Here is a 15,347-nt window from a genome sequence, read left to right as displayed (position 1 = left end):
GAGACCGGGACCGTCGGAGAAGCTTTGACTCAGTCTCCCCTGACTCCAGCACCACCTCCCTGAACCCACAGAGGCTCTCCCAGGCTAAACCTGCTTAAAAAAGCATTCCAATTGCTGGCCTCTGTTCCCTTCACGCATTTGTTGGAGACCAGCCTAAACTGACATCGATGAGGTAGTGAGATGTTGCCAAGTAATAAGCAGGCAGAAACATTAAGTTACTGAACTTTAATAAAATAACAGCTTAAAATTTAAAGACAAAGAAATCAGCTTTTTCTACCACATGCAGAAAAGGAATATAGCTGGTTAAAAGATCCACAGCACCTCCCTGATCTTCTCTTACCTCTTTATTTTGCTATCAACTGCTATATAATGGATGGCAGTGACTGCTGGATTATACCAAACTCTAGATAAAACAATTTACACATACAGGATTATCTGCTACATAGTCCCAAAGCCCCCAACCATTCCCATGACTTCAGCTTTTGCTGTCAGAGAAGATTCCCAACTCTGACCTGCTAGCCCATCCCTTCATCTGTGTGCCCATTAGAACGTAAACTTCATGACAGTAGGGACCTCGTCTGTCTAGTGTCTTTTCGACTCCAGAGCTTGAGAGAGAGCTCCCAGGAGCTCAGTAAGCATCAACTGAATGAACGTACTCCAATTAAATCTCAGATGCAACTTACACAAAATATCTTAATTCCATCCGAAACTACTGCCCCTGTCTTTCTTGGTGTTGCTGCTGCTCCTCTGGTCTCTAAAGAATCTTCATTTATGTCTCCTTCGTCACCTCTATTCAGACAGCCCACCGACCAGGAAATTTTCTTCAGAAACTATATTGTTGAATTTAAAAGAAATCCACACACACACACACACACCACACCCCCTGCCTAGTCCTCTTCACCTCCGCCACTGCCCTGTTCCAAGCTGGATATCATTCCCCCTGTTTTGGCAATCTTGTGTAAGCTGGTCTTTTTGCATTCAGTTTTTGCATACTAATTAGAGACTAAAAGTCTCCTTTCCTCAAAGCTATATATACTTCTCCATTACCCACCTACTTTCCAAAGTAAAATTATGCTCTTACGGGGAACCATTCAAAGTCTGACTTTGCAAACTACCTTACCCACCAAGCTGGCCTCCTCACTGCCCTGCCAGCTAATGTCCATATTCACCTGTCACCCACTTTTATCCATCTAGTCCACTTACAATGTAGATTCCACAAGGGCAGGGACTTGTCACTGCTTTATCCTAAGCACTGAGAATAAGGCAGAAACGTATCAGACCCTCAAAAAGTATTTGCTGGATGAATGAATTAGTTATTGTAAGAAAAAGAGAAACACAGAAGGGAAGAGGTAGCGTGCGTATCGAAATCCACCCATGAAGACATTCACCACTCAGGTCAGTCCCCACTTTCACGGGCCATTTCTTCCCTCACTGGTTTCTCTGGTCACACAGTTCAGCACAATTCAACACTCATTCCAAGTGCCCAGTGAGGAGCCGGGGCCAGGTGTGTGCCGGGCTCTATGTTGGGCACCGGTGGTGCAGTGACCCCATCAGACAGGGCCTCTGCCTAAGCTGATCTTCAACAGGGAAGTCTTCTCAGAGGAGGGGCCAGCTAAGGGAGGGTGTGCAGGGCGAGTGTGGGTTGGGCAAGCAGCAGGGAGGAGTTCGGAAGCAGAGGGAACAGGCGGGTGAAGGGCCAGAAGCAGAGGGAACAGCACGGGTCAAGGGCCAGAAGGAGAGCGGGACGTTCTGAGGGCCGGAGTCTGACGGGCCCGCTGTCACCTCCGGGTGACTCTTTCTCAAGCGAAGAAGAAAAGCACCAGCCATCAAAACAGATATGAAAAGGAAGCGGGGAAGGGGTGCAGAAAAGGGCCTGTGTGTCCATTCTGTCTCTCATGTAGAAGAATAAAAGGCAGAAGATACACTTCTTATGTCTCTTTGCTGAAAAGATGCAGTGTTGATTCTTCCTGACCCCTCCCATCCCAAAGGAAAGGAAAAGAGTAATTTTTAAATGTAGCCATTAAACAGAGACCATAAACAATTTTAAGTGAAGATTTTGTCAACCATATGAACCTTAAGTTTTTATTTTTCCGTTTGAGACTCTGAACTTCCTTTGCTAAACAGCCAAGATTTCTGAACTGGACTCCCCTCAGAATCCACGGCCCTGTAAGTTCTTAAAATTACCAGGCAATTTGTAAAGTTTAAGGAATGAGCTAAAGAAATAGTTCAAACTTGTTTTGATTTCCTTTCCTTTTTTGCTTCAAATTAATTAGTTTTCTAAGTATGACTTAGAAAAGGCATGGATTTTAACCAGACGCTTTGTTGCTGTTGTTCAGTCACTAAGTTGTGTCCAACTTTGCAACTCCATGGACTGCAGCACGCCAGGCTTGTCTGTCCTCCACTATCTTTCAAACTCATGTCCACAGAGTCGGTGATGCCATCCAACCATCTCATCCTCTGCCTTCATTCTTTCCCAGCATCAAGGTATTTTTCCAATGAGTCAGCTCTTCACATCGGGTGGCCAAAGTATCAGAGCTTCAGCTTCAGCATCAGTCCTTCCAATGAATATTCAGGTGATTTTTTTAGTAAAGTACCTTAAGAAGAGCCACCCGGCGTGGTCTCATACATTACCTCTAAACACTGTCCTTCCTTCAAACAATCAGCATTCCCTCTGTACCATGAGCAAGAAGAGAGCACTAAGAAAAACCACAAATGCCATCCTGGGGAGAAATTCTTCATACCCTGTCTCCAGCCTGCTACATAGGACAGGGAAATAAAACCCTGCTAACCTTTCCTTCTGAGGATGGTGCTAATGCAATTTTTCTGAGTAATGTTACTGCTGCTGGTGCTGGTAAGTCGCTTCAGTCGTGTCTGACTCTGTGCGACCCCATAGATGGCAGCTACCTTGCATTAAACGATGTTTCCCCCCAGTAAAAACAACTCTTATTACTAATCTCACTTATTATTCATTTCCTCTTTCATAAAATAGCAAAACCTGAATTCCATGAGGACTACAAAAGAAAGCATCATAAAGCACAGAAGCTCCCCTTTTCCTAAAATAAGGGCCTCATCTGGAATCTCAGCTCTTGACTTTGACAAGTAAAAAATACAATAAAGTGCTGTTTCTTCTAATTACAAGTAGTACACTGTACATTTCCCAAATGTACCACTTCTTTTGAGATGTTCTTAATGTGGAATGTTACTCTGGAGCAACTCAGAAAACCACATTAATTTCACAACCAGAGGACAACAGAACAAGGGCCTGACCTTTTGGGGTGGGGTGATCACCAGCCCCCGTACGCCTCGTCTGTCAGCGCGTCTCTCCCTCAGGATCGTAAGGGGCAAGTATTCTCCAGCATAAACACAACACTCCACGATGCAACTAAAAACGCATCCAGCTTTGATCTCTGTCACTGTCTGGAAGAAACGCAAAGACCCTGTGCGTGCGTACTGGTAAGACTGCCTGCCGTAGTTCATATCTAAACCAGCATTTTGATGTTCAACAAAGCCCACTCTCCGTTCCCAAAAGGAAGAAGAAGAAACATCCCATATCCACCGTCAGATTCACCGGCCTCTCTCCACCCATTCACAGACACGTGCTGATCGCCCCTGTGTGGGGCCGGACACCACACGGTACAGAAGGCTGACAGGATCGCCCTTTTTCTTCCCCAAGTCCTGGGCTCTTCAGAGCTTGGTGGTCCTGACTGGGTACCTGCTGGGAACACAGCAGAGACCAAGGCAAAGCACGTCCCTGCCCTCACAGAGCTTTTCCAATCCTGGGGAGACGTGAAACAGACAAGCACATAGCACTGGGCAGGGACGTCTGTAGAACGAGTGGCGGGGTGAGATGTCCTCAGACCCTGCCCCACGTGTATGAATCCATGACAGTGCAAGTCAACAAAAAGAAACAAAAAGAATGTCTCATTCTCAAGTTTTGTAAGATGTTAAATCATCCTTCCTAAAACTAAAAATCAAAGACTTCCAAAGAAGAGCAGTGTCATTACAAAGTCTGTCTGTAATACGAAAGCGAGTCCTCATTCGAGATGAAAACCTAAGATCCTGCTGTTAAAGGGAAAACTCACCTCAGTTAAAGGGAAAATCTGATCTTCCTATCAAAGACTACGCTATTCTTTAAACTCAGAAGCCAGTAATTTAGAGAGTAATACCGACCACCAAGCCTCAGCATACACAATCACAGCTGATGACTGAGTTGCTCACAACGTGGGCTCAGAGCCAAGCTGGCAAATGGATCACAGACGAGCCTGGGCAGACACACCGCCCTCCAGGCTAAGAGTCACAGAGGACAGACATGGTTCATTTGCAGCCTGTATACTTTACATTCTGTTATCTGTCATATAAACATATCTGAAGCTAAAAGCAATCAGATGGAAAGCAGGGTCCACCAGGTCAACTCTTCTCTGAAGCGTTCCCTGCAGCATGGTTTTTACTGGCAAGCTCGAGTGTAGAAGTCTTACACAGAAAGACTGACCTTTCAGAATGAACCAGACAAGGACTAAGAGATAATATTAAAGAGTTAGAATCAATACATATTTTTCAGGCTGGTGAAACTGTGAGAACACAAAGGATTATTGGATATCAACAAGGGTTCTTCAAATGATTTTTCAATGATATAGTCAGACACTTTCTGTTTAAGTCAGTTTAAGAAACACCCATCTGAATAATAAAATTATGCTTTAGGAAACTTATTTGGCAAATTAAATAAAATTGTCTAGCAGAATTCATTAAAAAAATCTACTTTAAAGAATAAATAACAATAACAAAATTAGCATATAAATTGTTTTTATGGAAAGTAGCCTCTATAATGCTTTTAGGTTTCTTAAAACAGCATGTAATTATAACAAATTTGAGCACATCTCCTACAATCTAGTTTACCTGTTTAAGTGTAAGCATAATAAACCTTATTCCTCCAAATAATTTCTCCAACCCCTAAGTTCCACTCATATACACCCAATGGTGACTGACTTCACAAGCCACAAGGCTTAAATGCTAGAGTTCTAGAATTCTACAAAATATATCAATGTTCAAACCAGACTCTCTCAGACTTTGAGATGACAGATGAATAAACAGAACCTAAATTCTGTTATTTTATGTCTGTACGCATGTATGTAGCACTATGAAATAAAAAAGACTATTTTCCTGTGAAAATTCACTCAGCAGTATTTGTGATTTAGAATAAAATAAATGAGAAGCTCCTGGCTTTGTTATTACTTTAGAAACAGGCCCAAGAGGCTGAAGACTGTTTTATTTGGATACAGTACATTAAAGTGACAGGTATAAACATACTATTATTGGAATATTTACACAGAATCATAAGGACCTGGAGGTGGCAAGGAACTTAGAAATGACCATTCTTATACCACAGATGAGGAGACGTCTTCTGCAGTAGGATACTTCACATCATCCACACTCTAGCCCTCTACTCACTGGGAAATTAGAGGCAAGAGACCTACCTGCCCTGCTCCTTGGCATGTTTCTTCTTTTTGCCCCAAAATGAAGACAATAATGGTACCTAGATCATGAGATTACTGCAAGAATCGAATGTGTTATATATTTAAACACTAGAACCATGGTTGGCACATAATAAGAATTAAAAAATGCTAGGAATTATGTCATCAACTGTATTTATCAGTGGATATAGCTACAGACCAGGGACTGTTGGTAAATAAGTAGCTATTTACCAAAACTAAGGACTCAGTACGGAGAAGGCAATGGCACCCCACTCCGGTACTCTTGCCTGGAAAATCCCATGGGCGGAGGAGCCTGGAAGGCTGCAGTCTATGGGGTCGCTAAGAGTCGGACACGACTGAGCGACTTCACTTTCACTTTTCACTTTCATGCATTGGAGAAGGAAATGGCAACCCACTCCAGTGTTCTTGCCTGGAGAATCCCAGAGACGGGGGAGCCTGGTGGGCTGCCGTCTCTGGGGTCACACAGAGTTGGACACAACTGAAGCGACTTAGCAGCAGCAGCAGCAAGGACTCAGTAAGAGCTGGACTGACAGAAGGACAATCACCAAAGCCCCCTGGGCTCCTCAACTTTGATTATCAAGGGACTGCGTTCACTTCTGGGAACACACTTCATAGAGATGATGGCAATGCAGTTTATCCCCAGAGCAGGACAAGCAGGATGCTGGAATATGGAAATAATGTTACATATACAGAGATGAGAAATTGGGGGTATTTTGCCCTAAAAGATAACTTGGCTGAATCATAAAATAATTCTTCACATATCAGAAAGGTCATCAAATATATAAGGGATCAGATTTATTATCTGTTTCTCCAAGGACAAATTTGGCTGGAGAATAAACTTTTAAAGAATATAAGATTTCTGAAAACAATGAGTAAACATGAATGTTGACATAAAAAAAGAGGCTGCCTTTCAAATAACCAGAGATGGTTATGCTGAGTGAGCTACTTGACCAAATGACATTAAAACTTCTCAGAACTGCAGAATATTAGATCTTTAAAGGGACTTCAAAGTTATCTGGCCTAGTGGCTCACAGTCCACCAGAATAATCTGGAGTTTTAAGAACAATCCCAGTGCCAACCCAGATCAAGTAGAACCAGGTCTTTCTGAAGTGAGCCGGCACTACTGGGTTAGTTTTTTTTGTGTTCTGTCTATAATTCCCCCAGATGCAACCACGCAGCTACAGCTGAGAAACACTGTATTAGCTCCCAAATGGGGAAATGAGGGCTCACTGTTAGAAAATGATGGAGCCCTCGTTATCGAGACCAACAGGGCTGGTCTGGCATGCTTCAGTGCATACAGCTGCTGCTTCTGGGGACACAGTCCACCAGGTGATATATCTGAATCCATATAGTATCCCGTACTATAAAGGGTACCTGCCACATACACTGCAAATTAAATTCTGAAAATTTAAATTCCGTCACAGATTAAACAGTAACATGAATAGATTTGAATGACAAAAAGGCACCTTTCTCACAGCTCCCAAATGAAGACTTACTAGGAGGAGGGCTCCAGGAGAGACATATGAACGTGACAGGGTTAGGGTTAGCCTTTAGTGATCTAATCACTTCCCAGAAATGGTTTTCTTGGATTGCTAAAAAGCAGACAATATTCAGCTCTACTCAAAACAAGAACTCTGACCATCCCCTTACACCTGCCAGCAAAAAAAAAGGGGGTTCTATGAGAAATGCTAGTCATTTTTTTTCTAAAATTGTGTCTTTTAATGCATTTGAAAGATGAAAACTGGGCTTCCCAGGTGGCTCAATGGTAAAGAATCCATTGATTGGTAAAGAATGGTAAAGAATCCATTTGATCCCAGGATAGGGAAGTTCCCTTGGAGAAGAAAATGGCAACCCACACCAGTAATTTTGCCTGGGAAATCCCATGGACAGAGGAACCTGGTGGGCTACGGTCCACGGTGTCACAGACAGTCAGACATGACTGAGCAACTAAGCGTGCACACACGGTGAAAACGACCCTGAGAATGAGTGTTTTTCCCTTTAAGAAGGTCCTTAGATACCTAGATATCATAGATTACTGAGAACAGCTCAGTCTAAACGCTGGTTTTATCTGGTGATTTAATAAACAAATTCAGTTTTCAAAAATCATTTTGCAAGGCATATATGGAAAACCAGGAAAAATTCAAATGGAAGAAAATGTAGTGATAAATATCTTTAAGAAAGAAAATATTAAGCAATTGAAAAATTCATTTAAATTGAAAACTATGTTCAGTTATAAACAGTAACAAAGAGGCATATGATTCTCCAGCAGAAATAAAAGCTTTAGCGATAAACAAATCTGTGTAGAAGAAAGAAGACGAAGATATAAAAGGAAAAACTGGGTGTTCCTATGCCTAATTATTAGTTATAGGCTCACTGTTGAAATACCATGAGTATTTAAAGAAACAAAGGGTTGGGCTAACCTGGAAAACATCAAATGTAAATACAGTGCATTTGTTTGAACTCTATGGAACCATAAAGTTTGAACTCTATGGAACACATAAAAACATCTGCGCTTTATTGTAGGGTTGGAAATGAAGACGAGGACTACATACTTTGAAATTTATTTTTTAAAAAATATTTATTTTTGGCTGTGTCGGGTCTTAGTTGCAGTGCATGGGCTTCTCTCCGGTTGTGGGGTGTGTGTTCTCGAGCACGTCCTGATCTCTGTAGCTGGGGCATGTGGGATCTTAGTTCCCTGACCAGGGATTGAACCCACGCCCCCTACGTTGGAAGGTGGATTCTTAACCACTGGATTACCAGGGAAGACCCTGAAATTTATTTTTTAAACTTGCATTTATGCTTACTCCTTGGAAGGAAAGTTATGACCAACCTAGAAAGCATATTCAAAAGCAGAGACATTACTTTGCCAACAAAGGTTCGTCTAGTCAAGGCTATGGTTTTTCCAGTGGTCACGTATGGATGTGACAGTTGGACTGTGAAGAAGGCTGAGAGCTGAAGAATTGATGCTTTCGAACTGTGGTGTTGGAGAAGACTCTCGAGAGTCCCTTGGACTGCAAGGAGATCCAACCATTCCATTCTGAAGGAGATCAGCCCTGGGATTTCTTTGGAAGGACTGATGCTAAAGCTGAAACTCCAGTACTTTGGCCACCTGATGCGAAGAGTTGACTCATTGGAAAAGACTCTGATGCTGGGAGGGATTGGGGGCAGGAGGAGAAGGGGATGACAGAGGATGAGATGGCTGGATGGCATCACCGACTCGATGGACATGAGTTTGAGTGAACTCTGGGAGTTGGTGATGGACAGGGAGGCCTGGCGTGCTGCGATTCATGGGGTCACAAAGAGTCGGACATGACTGAGTGACTGAACTGAACTGAATGACCTACAGATAAGAGGTCATTTTACAAATACAGTATCTTGCACTATTAATAAACATGGTCACAGAACTCTTTAAGTTATTCCATTTTTATTAGTAAAAATGTAAACCAAGTACTTTTAACGAATATAAGACATGAGATGAAGTCAATGCTATCAGTTAATTTTAGAACATAGGTTCTTTCCAAAAGAATTTCAAGACACCACTCATGATGTAACATCAAATCTGGGATAATAGACAGCTTGGTAAATTTTTTCTTCATGAAAAAACTCAGAGAAACTAAAGGGCAAGGTGTAAGCTGAGTCAAAGAAGGAAGCGTCAGGGAGGCGGCCAGCTCGAGGGGTCCTCAGGCCACGCCCAGCTGCGGTCCAGGCCGTTCTCTGGACCGACTCCTGATTCATCCACACAGCAGGCCCCTGCTGGCCTGTCTTCTGCTCCCAGCTCTGATCTCTGACGGCTTCTGCTGTGTTAACTCAGCCTGGGTCCCCTACACGGCTGCTGCCAGGACCAGGTTCTGTCAACCCACTCATTGTCTCCTCAGAATCTGACTTCAGCTGTATTCCTTTCTTCCACTTCACTACTCCCCTCAATTCTGACAGCCTGCAGTGACCTTCTCCTGCTACGAGAGAGAAATGCCTTGCCGTTTCACCTGTAAAATTCTCAAGTAGAGTGCAGCACACCTTGAGTCCTATTTTTCAGGGTCTCTTTTAGCAATCAAATCACTGAACTCCTATTAAAGCAGGGAGAGTCCAACTGAGTGACTCTGAACAAGCCTCAATTCTTTTTTGAGCCAATCCTTAAGAGTTCTTCGGCTTTCTCATCTAAAAATGCAGGAATATCAGACTAGACCACCTTTTAACATTAGAAAGTGAAATCGCTCAGTCGTGTCCAACTCTTTGCAACCCCATGGACTGACCCAGGGCTCGAACTCGGGTCTCCCACACTGCAGGCAGAGTCTTTACTATCTGAGCCACAGGGAAGTTTCTTTTTAACATTACCTCTAGCTCTAATAAAAGGGCTCTGTATTCCTGGTGGCTCAGTGGTAAAGAATCTGCCTGCCAATGCAAAAGATGTGGGTTCAATCCCTCATCCAGGAAGATCTCCTGGAGAAGGAAATGGCAACCCACTCCAGTATTTTTGTCTGGGAAATCCCAAGGACAGAGGAGCCTGGCAGGCTACAGCCCATGGGACTGCAAAGAGTCGGGCATGACTGAGCAACTAAGCAATAACAACAATTACTGACTTCAGAGAAATGGCCCCACCAGACACCTAAGTCCCAGGAGTCACCCAGAAACCCTCTCACTCATGTACCCCCAGAACCAATGAACAAATTACTCTCCTCCATCCCTGCTGTTCTGCCTCCGACTCCTCCTGATTTTGCTCAGTCATCACTTCCACCTCCCCTGTGAAGCTGGGCATAACGCGCCCACACCTTTGGGCGCCCGTGGGGTCCAGCTCTCCTGCTTGCCACCACCCACCCCCAACAGTGTCTCCTGAGTGTGAACAAAAGCTGAGGTGTTTCCTCAGAGCAGAGGCCTGACTCCACCCTCTAGAAAGATGTTCTTCACAGTGAACAACGAATAAAGGAATGAAAGGAAGAGCAAAAGCTTATAAAAAGGTTCAGACTCAAATACATGAAAGAATGTGTTGACTATTAAATCTTAGAAGACACTGGGCAAAAAGTAGATTAGAACAAGTTAGGAGAAGGCAATGGCAACCCACTCCAGTACTCTTGCCTGGAAAATCCCATGGATGGAGGAGCCTGGTGGGCTGCAGTCCATGGGGTCGCTGGGAGTCGGACACGACCGTGCGACTTCGCTTTCACTTTTCACTTCCATGCACTGGAGAAGGAAATGGCAACCCACTCCAGTGTTCTTGCCTGGAGAATCCCAGGGACGGGGGAGCCTGGTGGGCTGCCATCTCTGGGGTCGCATAGAGTTGGACACGACTGAGGTGACTTAGCAGTAGCAGCAGGAAAGGGGAAAGACTTATAGGTACTAGTGATAAGCCAGAGGATGTGCTAAACATTTTGACATATGCAATCTAACTTAATCCTATAACAACTGTTCAAAGGAGGTAATGTCAGCTCTATGTTGCAGTTGGAGATAGGAGCCTCAGATTATGCTTCATTAATTTGTCCAACAAGCGGCAGGGTCAGAGTCGACGGCTCCTTCCCCGGGGCTAGTTACTCTCAGTGATCCACCTTCAGAACAGTGCTCACTGCAGCTCACCAATTTTATCTGATATTAAAATTCTAGAATTTGAGAAACTAAGATATCTGGAAAAACTCCACAAACCCTGGAACTGTGCTGCTCAACGTACCAACTCTACACTTACATGTTGGCACTTGCTATATATAGTGGTACCTTTAAAATAAAATATCCTAAAATTCAATCTTATGCTAAAATTATCTAGCAGCATTAGTAGCACAATAAATGTTGGAATGCCCCCTCTCATCTACTTTAAGTTCTCCGGAGATCACAGGATAACAATATGCACTTCAATGCATTGCACCTAACTTAATCATAAAAGGCAAATGTTCTGACATCCAGTTACTAACGATGAAACAGTGAAGATTGCAAACAGAAGAAAAAAGCAGGTGGAGTCCCAAAGGAAAATGTGAAATTTGAAATCTAAAAGATATCAAAAAATAGGTCAACCAGTATTATATAGTTAAACAAAAGTGTTATGGGAAAAAAGGATAAATAATCTGTAAAAACATTATCAAGAGTCAAGTGAGGAAAATGTGCTTTCAACATGATCACTTTTTTCCTTGGAAAGCTTTGGTGATTCAACTTTGAGCAGCCTATTAATAGGGAAGATATGAAAGAGAATTACAAATGCAAGAGAACAGAAGAGTTTTTCACCGCTTATCCTCATTCTTGAAATGGCCTTCCTATATCCCGAGCACGCACTTTGACATTGCATCCTATTCCACCCACAGTCCTTTTAGAAACCCCGCACTGCCCAAAATCGCACAGAAAGATGGGCCTGAAATCCACGGCAGGGACCTGTGTGTGCTGTGCTTAGCCACATCCGACTCTTTGTGACCCCATGGACTGTAGCCTTCGAGGCTCCTCTGTCCATGGGGATTCTCCAGGCAAGAATACTGGAGTGGGTTGCCATGCCCTCCTCCAGGGGATCTTCCCAACCCGGCGATTGAACCCAGGCCTTCCACATTGCAGGTGGATTCTTTATTGTCCGAGCCACCACCTCAACACAGTTAAATCAGGATGATCAGGCTTAGAGCTCCAGCACTACAAAGACCCACAGGCACTGGTGCAAGCATGGGAAAAACAAAACAAGACTTTATAATCATCAAGTAACTGAGGTCATAACCAAATTAAGGATATAGGCATAGCTTTGAAAATATGCAGTCATGTACATATACATTTCTACATATTCTATCTTATGTTATACCTAAATATAGATGGCTTTTGTTAAGATATTAGCGAATTCTGGCTCACATCTTAACTAAGGTGGGCCACCACTACCCAGGGGTCAAGAATCATTTGATCTCTCTATTGATGACTATAAGCCTGGAGAGCACATCAAGTTGGTGCCCTACTCCAGGGTTTAATTTTTCTAATGAAAATTATCAGACTTACTTGTTTCTGACTAATCTACAATTTAGGCCTTTTGGTTTATCTCTCATGAAGACAAAGAGCTTATTATACCCTTTCTCACAATAACCTTTCACAGCCTAAAATTGTAAGCTAGAATCATTAAGTTCATCATTCTCCAAATCAAGAATCATGTTCCAAGGGATTAAAGATGCTTCCAAGAGCAGAGTGTGGCCCTGTACTTTCCACTAAGTCATATAATCTTGGACACTCTTTTAGGATAACCATCCAATTCCGTTAGCCTTAGAGATACCATTTTATTTCTTAATAATTTCTATTGAATAGCAGGCTTCTTCCAAAAACTGCCATATATACTTCTCTGTGTATTCTATGGAAAATAAATCTTTAAATATTTAACTCAGAAAGTGAAGTTCCCTAATTTGCTGCCCCCCAACACTACCATCATTAAACACATTATTATCTAATCTCTAAGATTCATACATACATACAAAGTTTAACAGAAATGGCATCATTTGTTATTTCATGTTATATTGGGGGTTTTCCCCATTTGCTCCTAGAAGATAATAAAGTATTAATATTTTATCAATACTATATGCTAAGTATTATCCCAAGTGCTTTACATGGGCTTTCACATTTAATCTTCATAGCCAGTCCATAAGTTGACACTATTATTATTCCCAACTCACAAATGAGGAAACTGATGAACAGAGAGAGGAGGAATAATTCTTTCCCAGGGTCCCAGAATTCACATGAAGTGTTGGAGATGGGATGAGAGTCCAGGCAGCCCAAGTGGGGTCACACTGTGCACCCCTTTCATCACTGTGAAAACTGTATCAAGTACACATCATGCTATGCATTTCTTTTTTAATAACTCTTAATTATATGACTATAACATAACTAATCTCTGAGGGATGAACACCTGTGTTATTTTTAATTTCTTGCTCTTGTAAACAACGCTGCAATTAGTGTTCTTGCATACGTATCTCTGTACATTTAAGTATCCAGCATCCTTTTTATTTTGAAATATTTTAGACTTACAAAAAAGTTATACAAATGGTACAGAGCTCCTGTATACCCTTCACCCAGCCTTCCCTTAATGTTAACATCTTATATAACTGTACTATAATTATCAAAACCAGGAAATTAACACTGGTACTGTGTTATTAACTAAACTACAGATCCTCTTTGAATTTCACTGGTTTTTCATTACTGCCCTTTTCTATTCCAAGATCATGTGCTCTATTTAGCAGTTGAGTTTTCCTGGTCTCCTCCAGTCTGTGATAGCTGGTCAGTCTTTTATGGCCATGACACTCCAAGGAGGGCTGGTCGGCTGTAGTGAGGACTACTCAGCAGGAGTTTGGGCAGCGTTTCCTACGTTCCCACCAAGTTCAGGCGTCTGGGGAAGGACAGCCAGACGCGATGCTGTGTCCCTCTCAGTATGTCACGTCACAGGCTTTGTGACACCCACGTCTCACCACTGGCAAGGCTAACCCTGATCCCTTGGTCAAGGTGCTGTGTGCTGGTGTCGACACTGCAGAGTTCCTATTTTGCCCTTTGTAGTTAATACCTGGGAGAGACAATTTGAGACTATGCAAATATCCTGTTTCTCCTCAAACTTTCACCCGCAAACTTGAGCATCCATCAATGATCCTCGTGTGCAACAATCACTGTGGTATTTGCCTAATGATGATATTCAGTTTCCCTCTTTGCTGTTATAGGCATTAACTGAAATTCTTCTGTAAGCAAAAGCTGCCTCTTCTGCACCATTTAAATACATTTGGTGGACATTCCTTTTGCTCTATGGGGCATAATCTGAAACTATCACTTCTTGCTCTGACTGCCCAGGGCTGGCCACTCAGAGCCCCTCCAGCTGGCTGGAGTGCCCTTTTGACAGGCCACCCACTCTCTGGCACCACAAGATGTTCTGTGACTCTTGTATTTTCTCTGCCCCAGACAGAGAGCCAAACACTTCTCCAAAGAGACCTGGTCCTTTTATTGGTAAATGGTATTTAAAAACCAAGGTTTAGCTGCAAGACTAGTCATGGTTACTGGGGTCACTGCTTCTAGAATCCCTTAGCAGGCAGAGCTAGGAAATCTCTAACTCACGCCTACAAGCCAGCTGCCTCTCTGCATCCATCTATACATTAAAAACTATAGTAGTCAGGTACAGATGTGAGAGCTGGACCGTAATAAAGGCTGAGCGCTGAAGAACTGATGCTTTTGAATTGTGATGCTGGAGAACATTCTTGAGAGTCCCTTGGACTGCAAGGGAATCAAACTAGTCCATCCTGAAGGAAATCAACCCTGAATAGTCATTGGAAGGACTGATGCTGATGCTGAAGCTCCAATACTTTGGCCACCTGATACGAAGAGCCAACTCATTGGAAAAGACCCTGATGCTGGGAAAGATTGAAAGCAAAAAGAGAAGGGGGTGGACATGAATTTGAGCAAACTCCACGAGATAGTGGAGGACAGGGAAGCTTGGTGTGCTGCAGTCGATGGGGTTGCAAACAGTTGGACACAACTTGGTGACTGAAATATATAGATACCTGGCTCTTACCACATGCACTTTATTTGCTTATGTGTTAATCTTAGTATATGCAGAGAGTTATAGTCTCAACTGCCAGCTCTTAGCCTCCTCTGCTCACAGGAAATAATGTGAAGTTTTATTGACTTTTTAAGATTGGGAATTTCTCCTCAAATGCAAATATTGCCAAATAATTCTCTACTTTTTAATAATAACATAAAAACACCATAAATCTGAGTTTGGCCTTTTCATAAAAATATAGATGGGTACCTTTAGGAGTACTAACACCACTTAATAGAAGGATCATTAAATTAAGCTTTTAATTCAGTACTACAAACAAGGGAAATATAAAAACCTCAACAATCTGAGTAGGGGAGTTTCCAAAGGTTTGGTCTGACATGTTTTTAACTGAG

At 42.7% G+C, this 15,347-nt stretch overlaps 1 protein-coding gene across 10 annotated transcripts in view; it reads right to left on the bottom strand.

The window, feature by feature from the left end:
• PSD3 (pleckstrin and Sec7 domain containing 3) overlaps positions 1 to 15,347 on the bottom strand; it is a 492,806-nt gene that overhangs the window by 191,303 nt on the left and 286,156 nt on the right. The window contains exon 10 of one of the 10 annotated variants that reach the window (XM_061404657.1): positions 8,689 to 9,442. The exons of the other annotated variants lie outside the window; for them this stretch is intronic. Within the exon in view, the coding sequence (XP_061260641.1) occupies positions 9,410 to 9,442 (33 nt within the window). The 3' untranslated portion in view covers positions 8,689 to 9,409. Of the gene's footprint in view, positions 1 to 8,688; positions 9,443 to 15,347 lie in introns of those variants that run through there. 10 annotated transcript variants of the gene reach the window in all.

Source organism: Bos javanicus, chromosome 27 (genome assembly GCF_032452875.1).
Source record: "Bos javanicus breed banteng chromosome 27, ARS-OSU_banteng_1.0, whole genome shotgun sequence".
NCBI lineage: Eukaryota > Metazoa > Chordata > Mammalia > Artiodactyla > Bovidae > Bos > Bos javanicus.
Note: the sequence above shows the minus strand (reverse complement) of the source record. Positions and strands in the feature narration are given on the sequence as shown.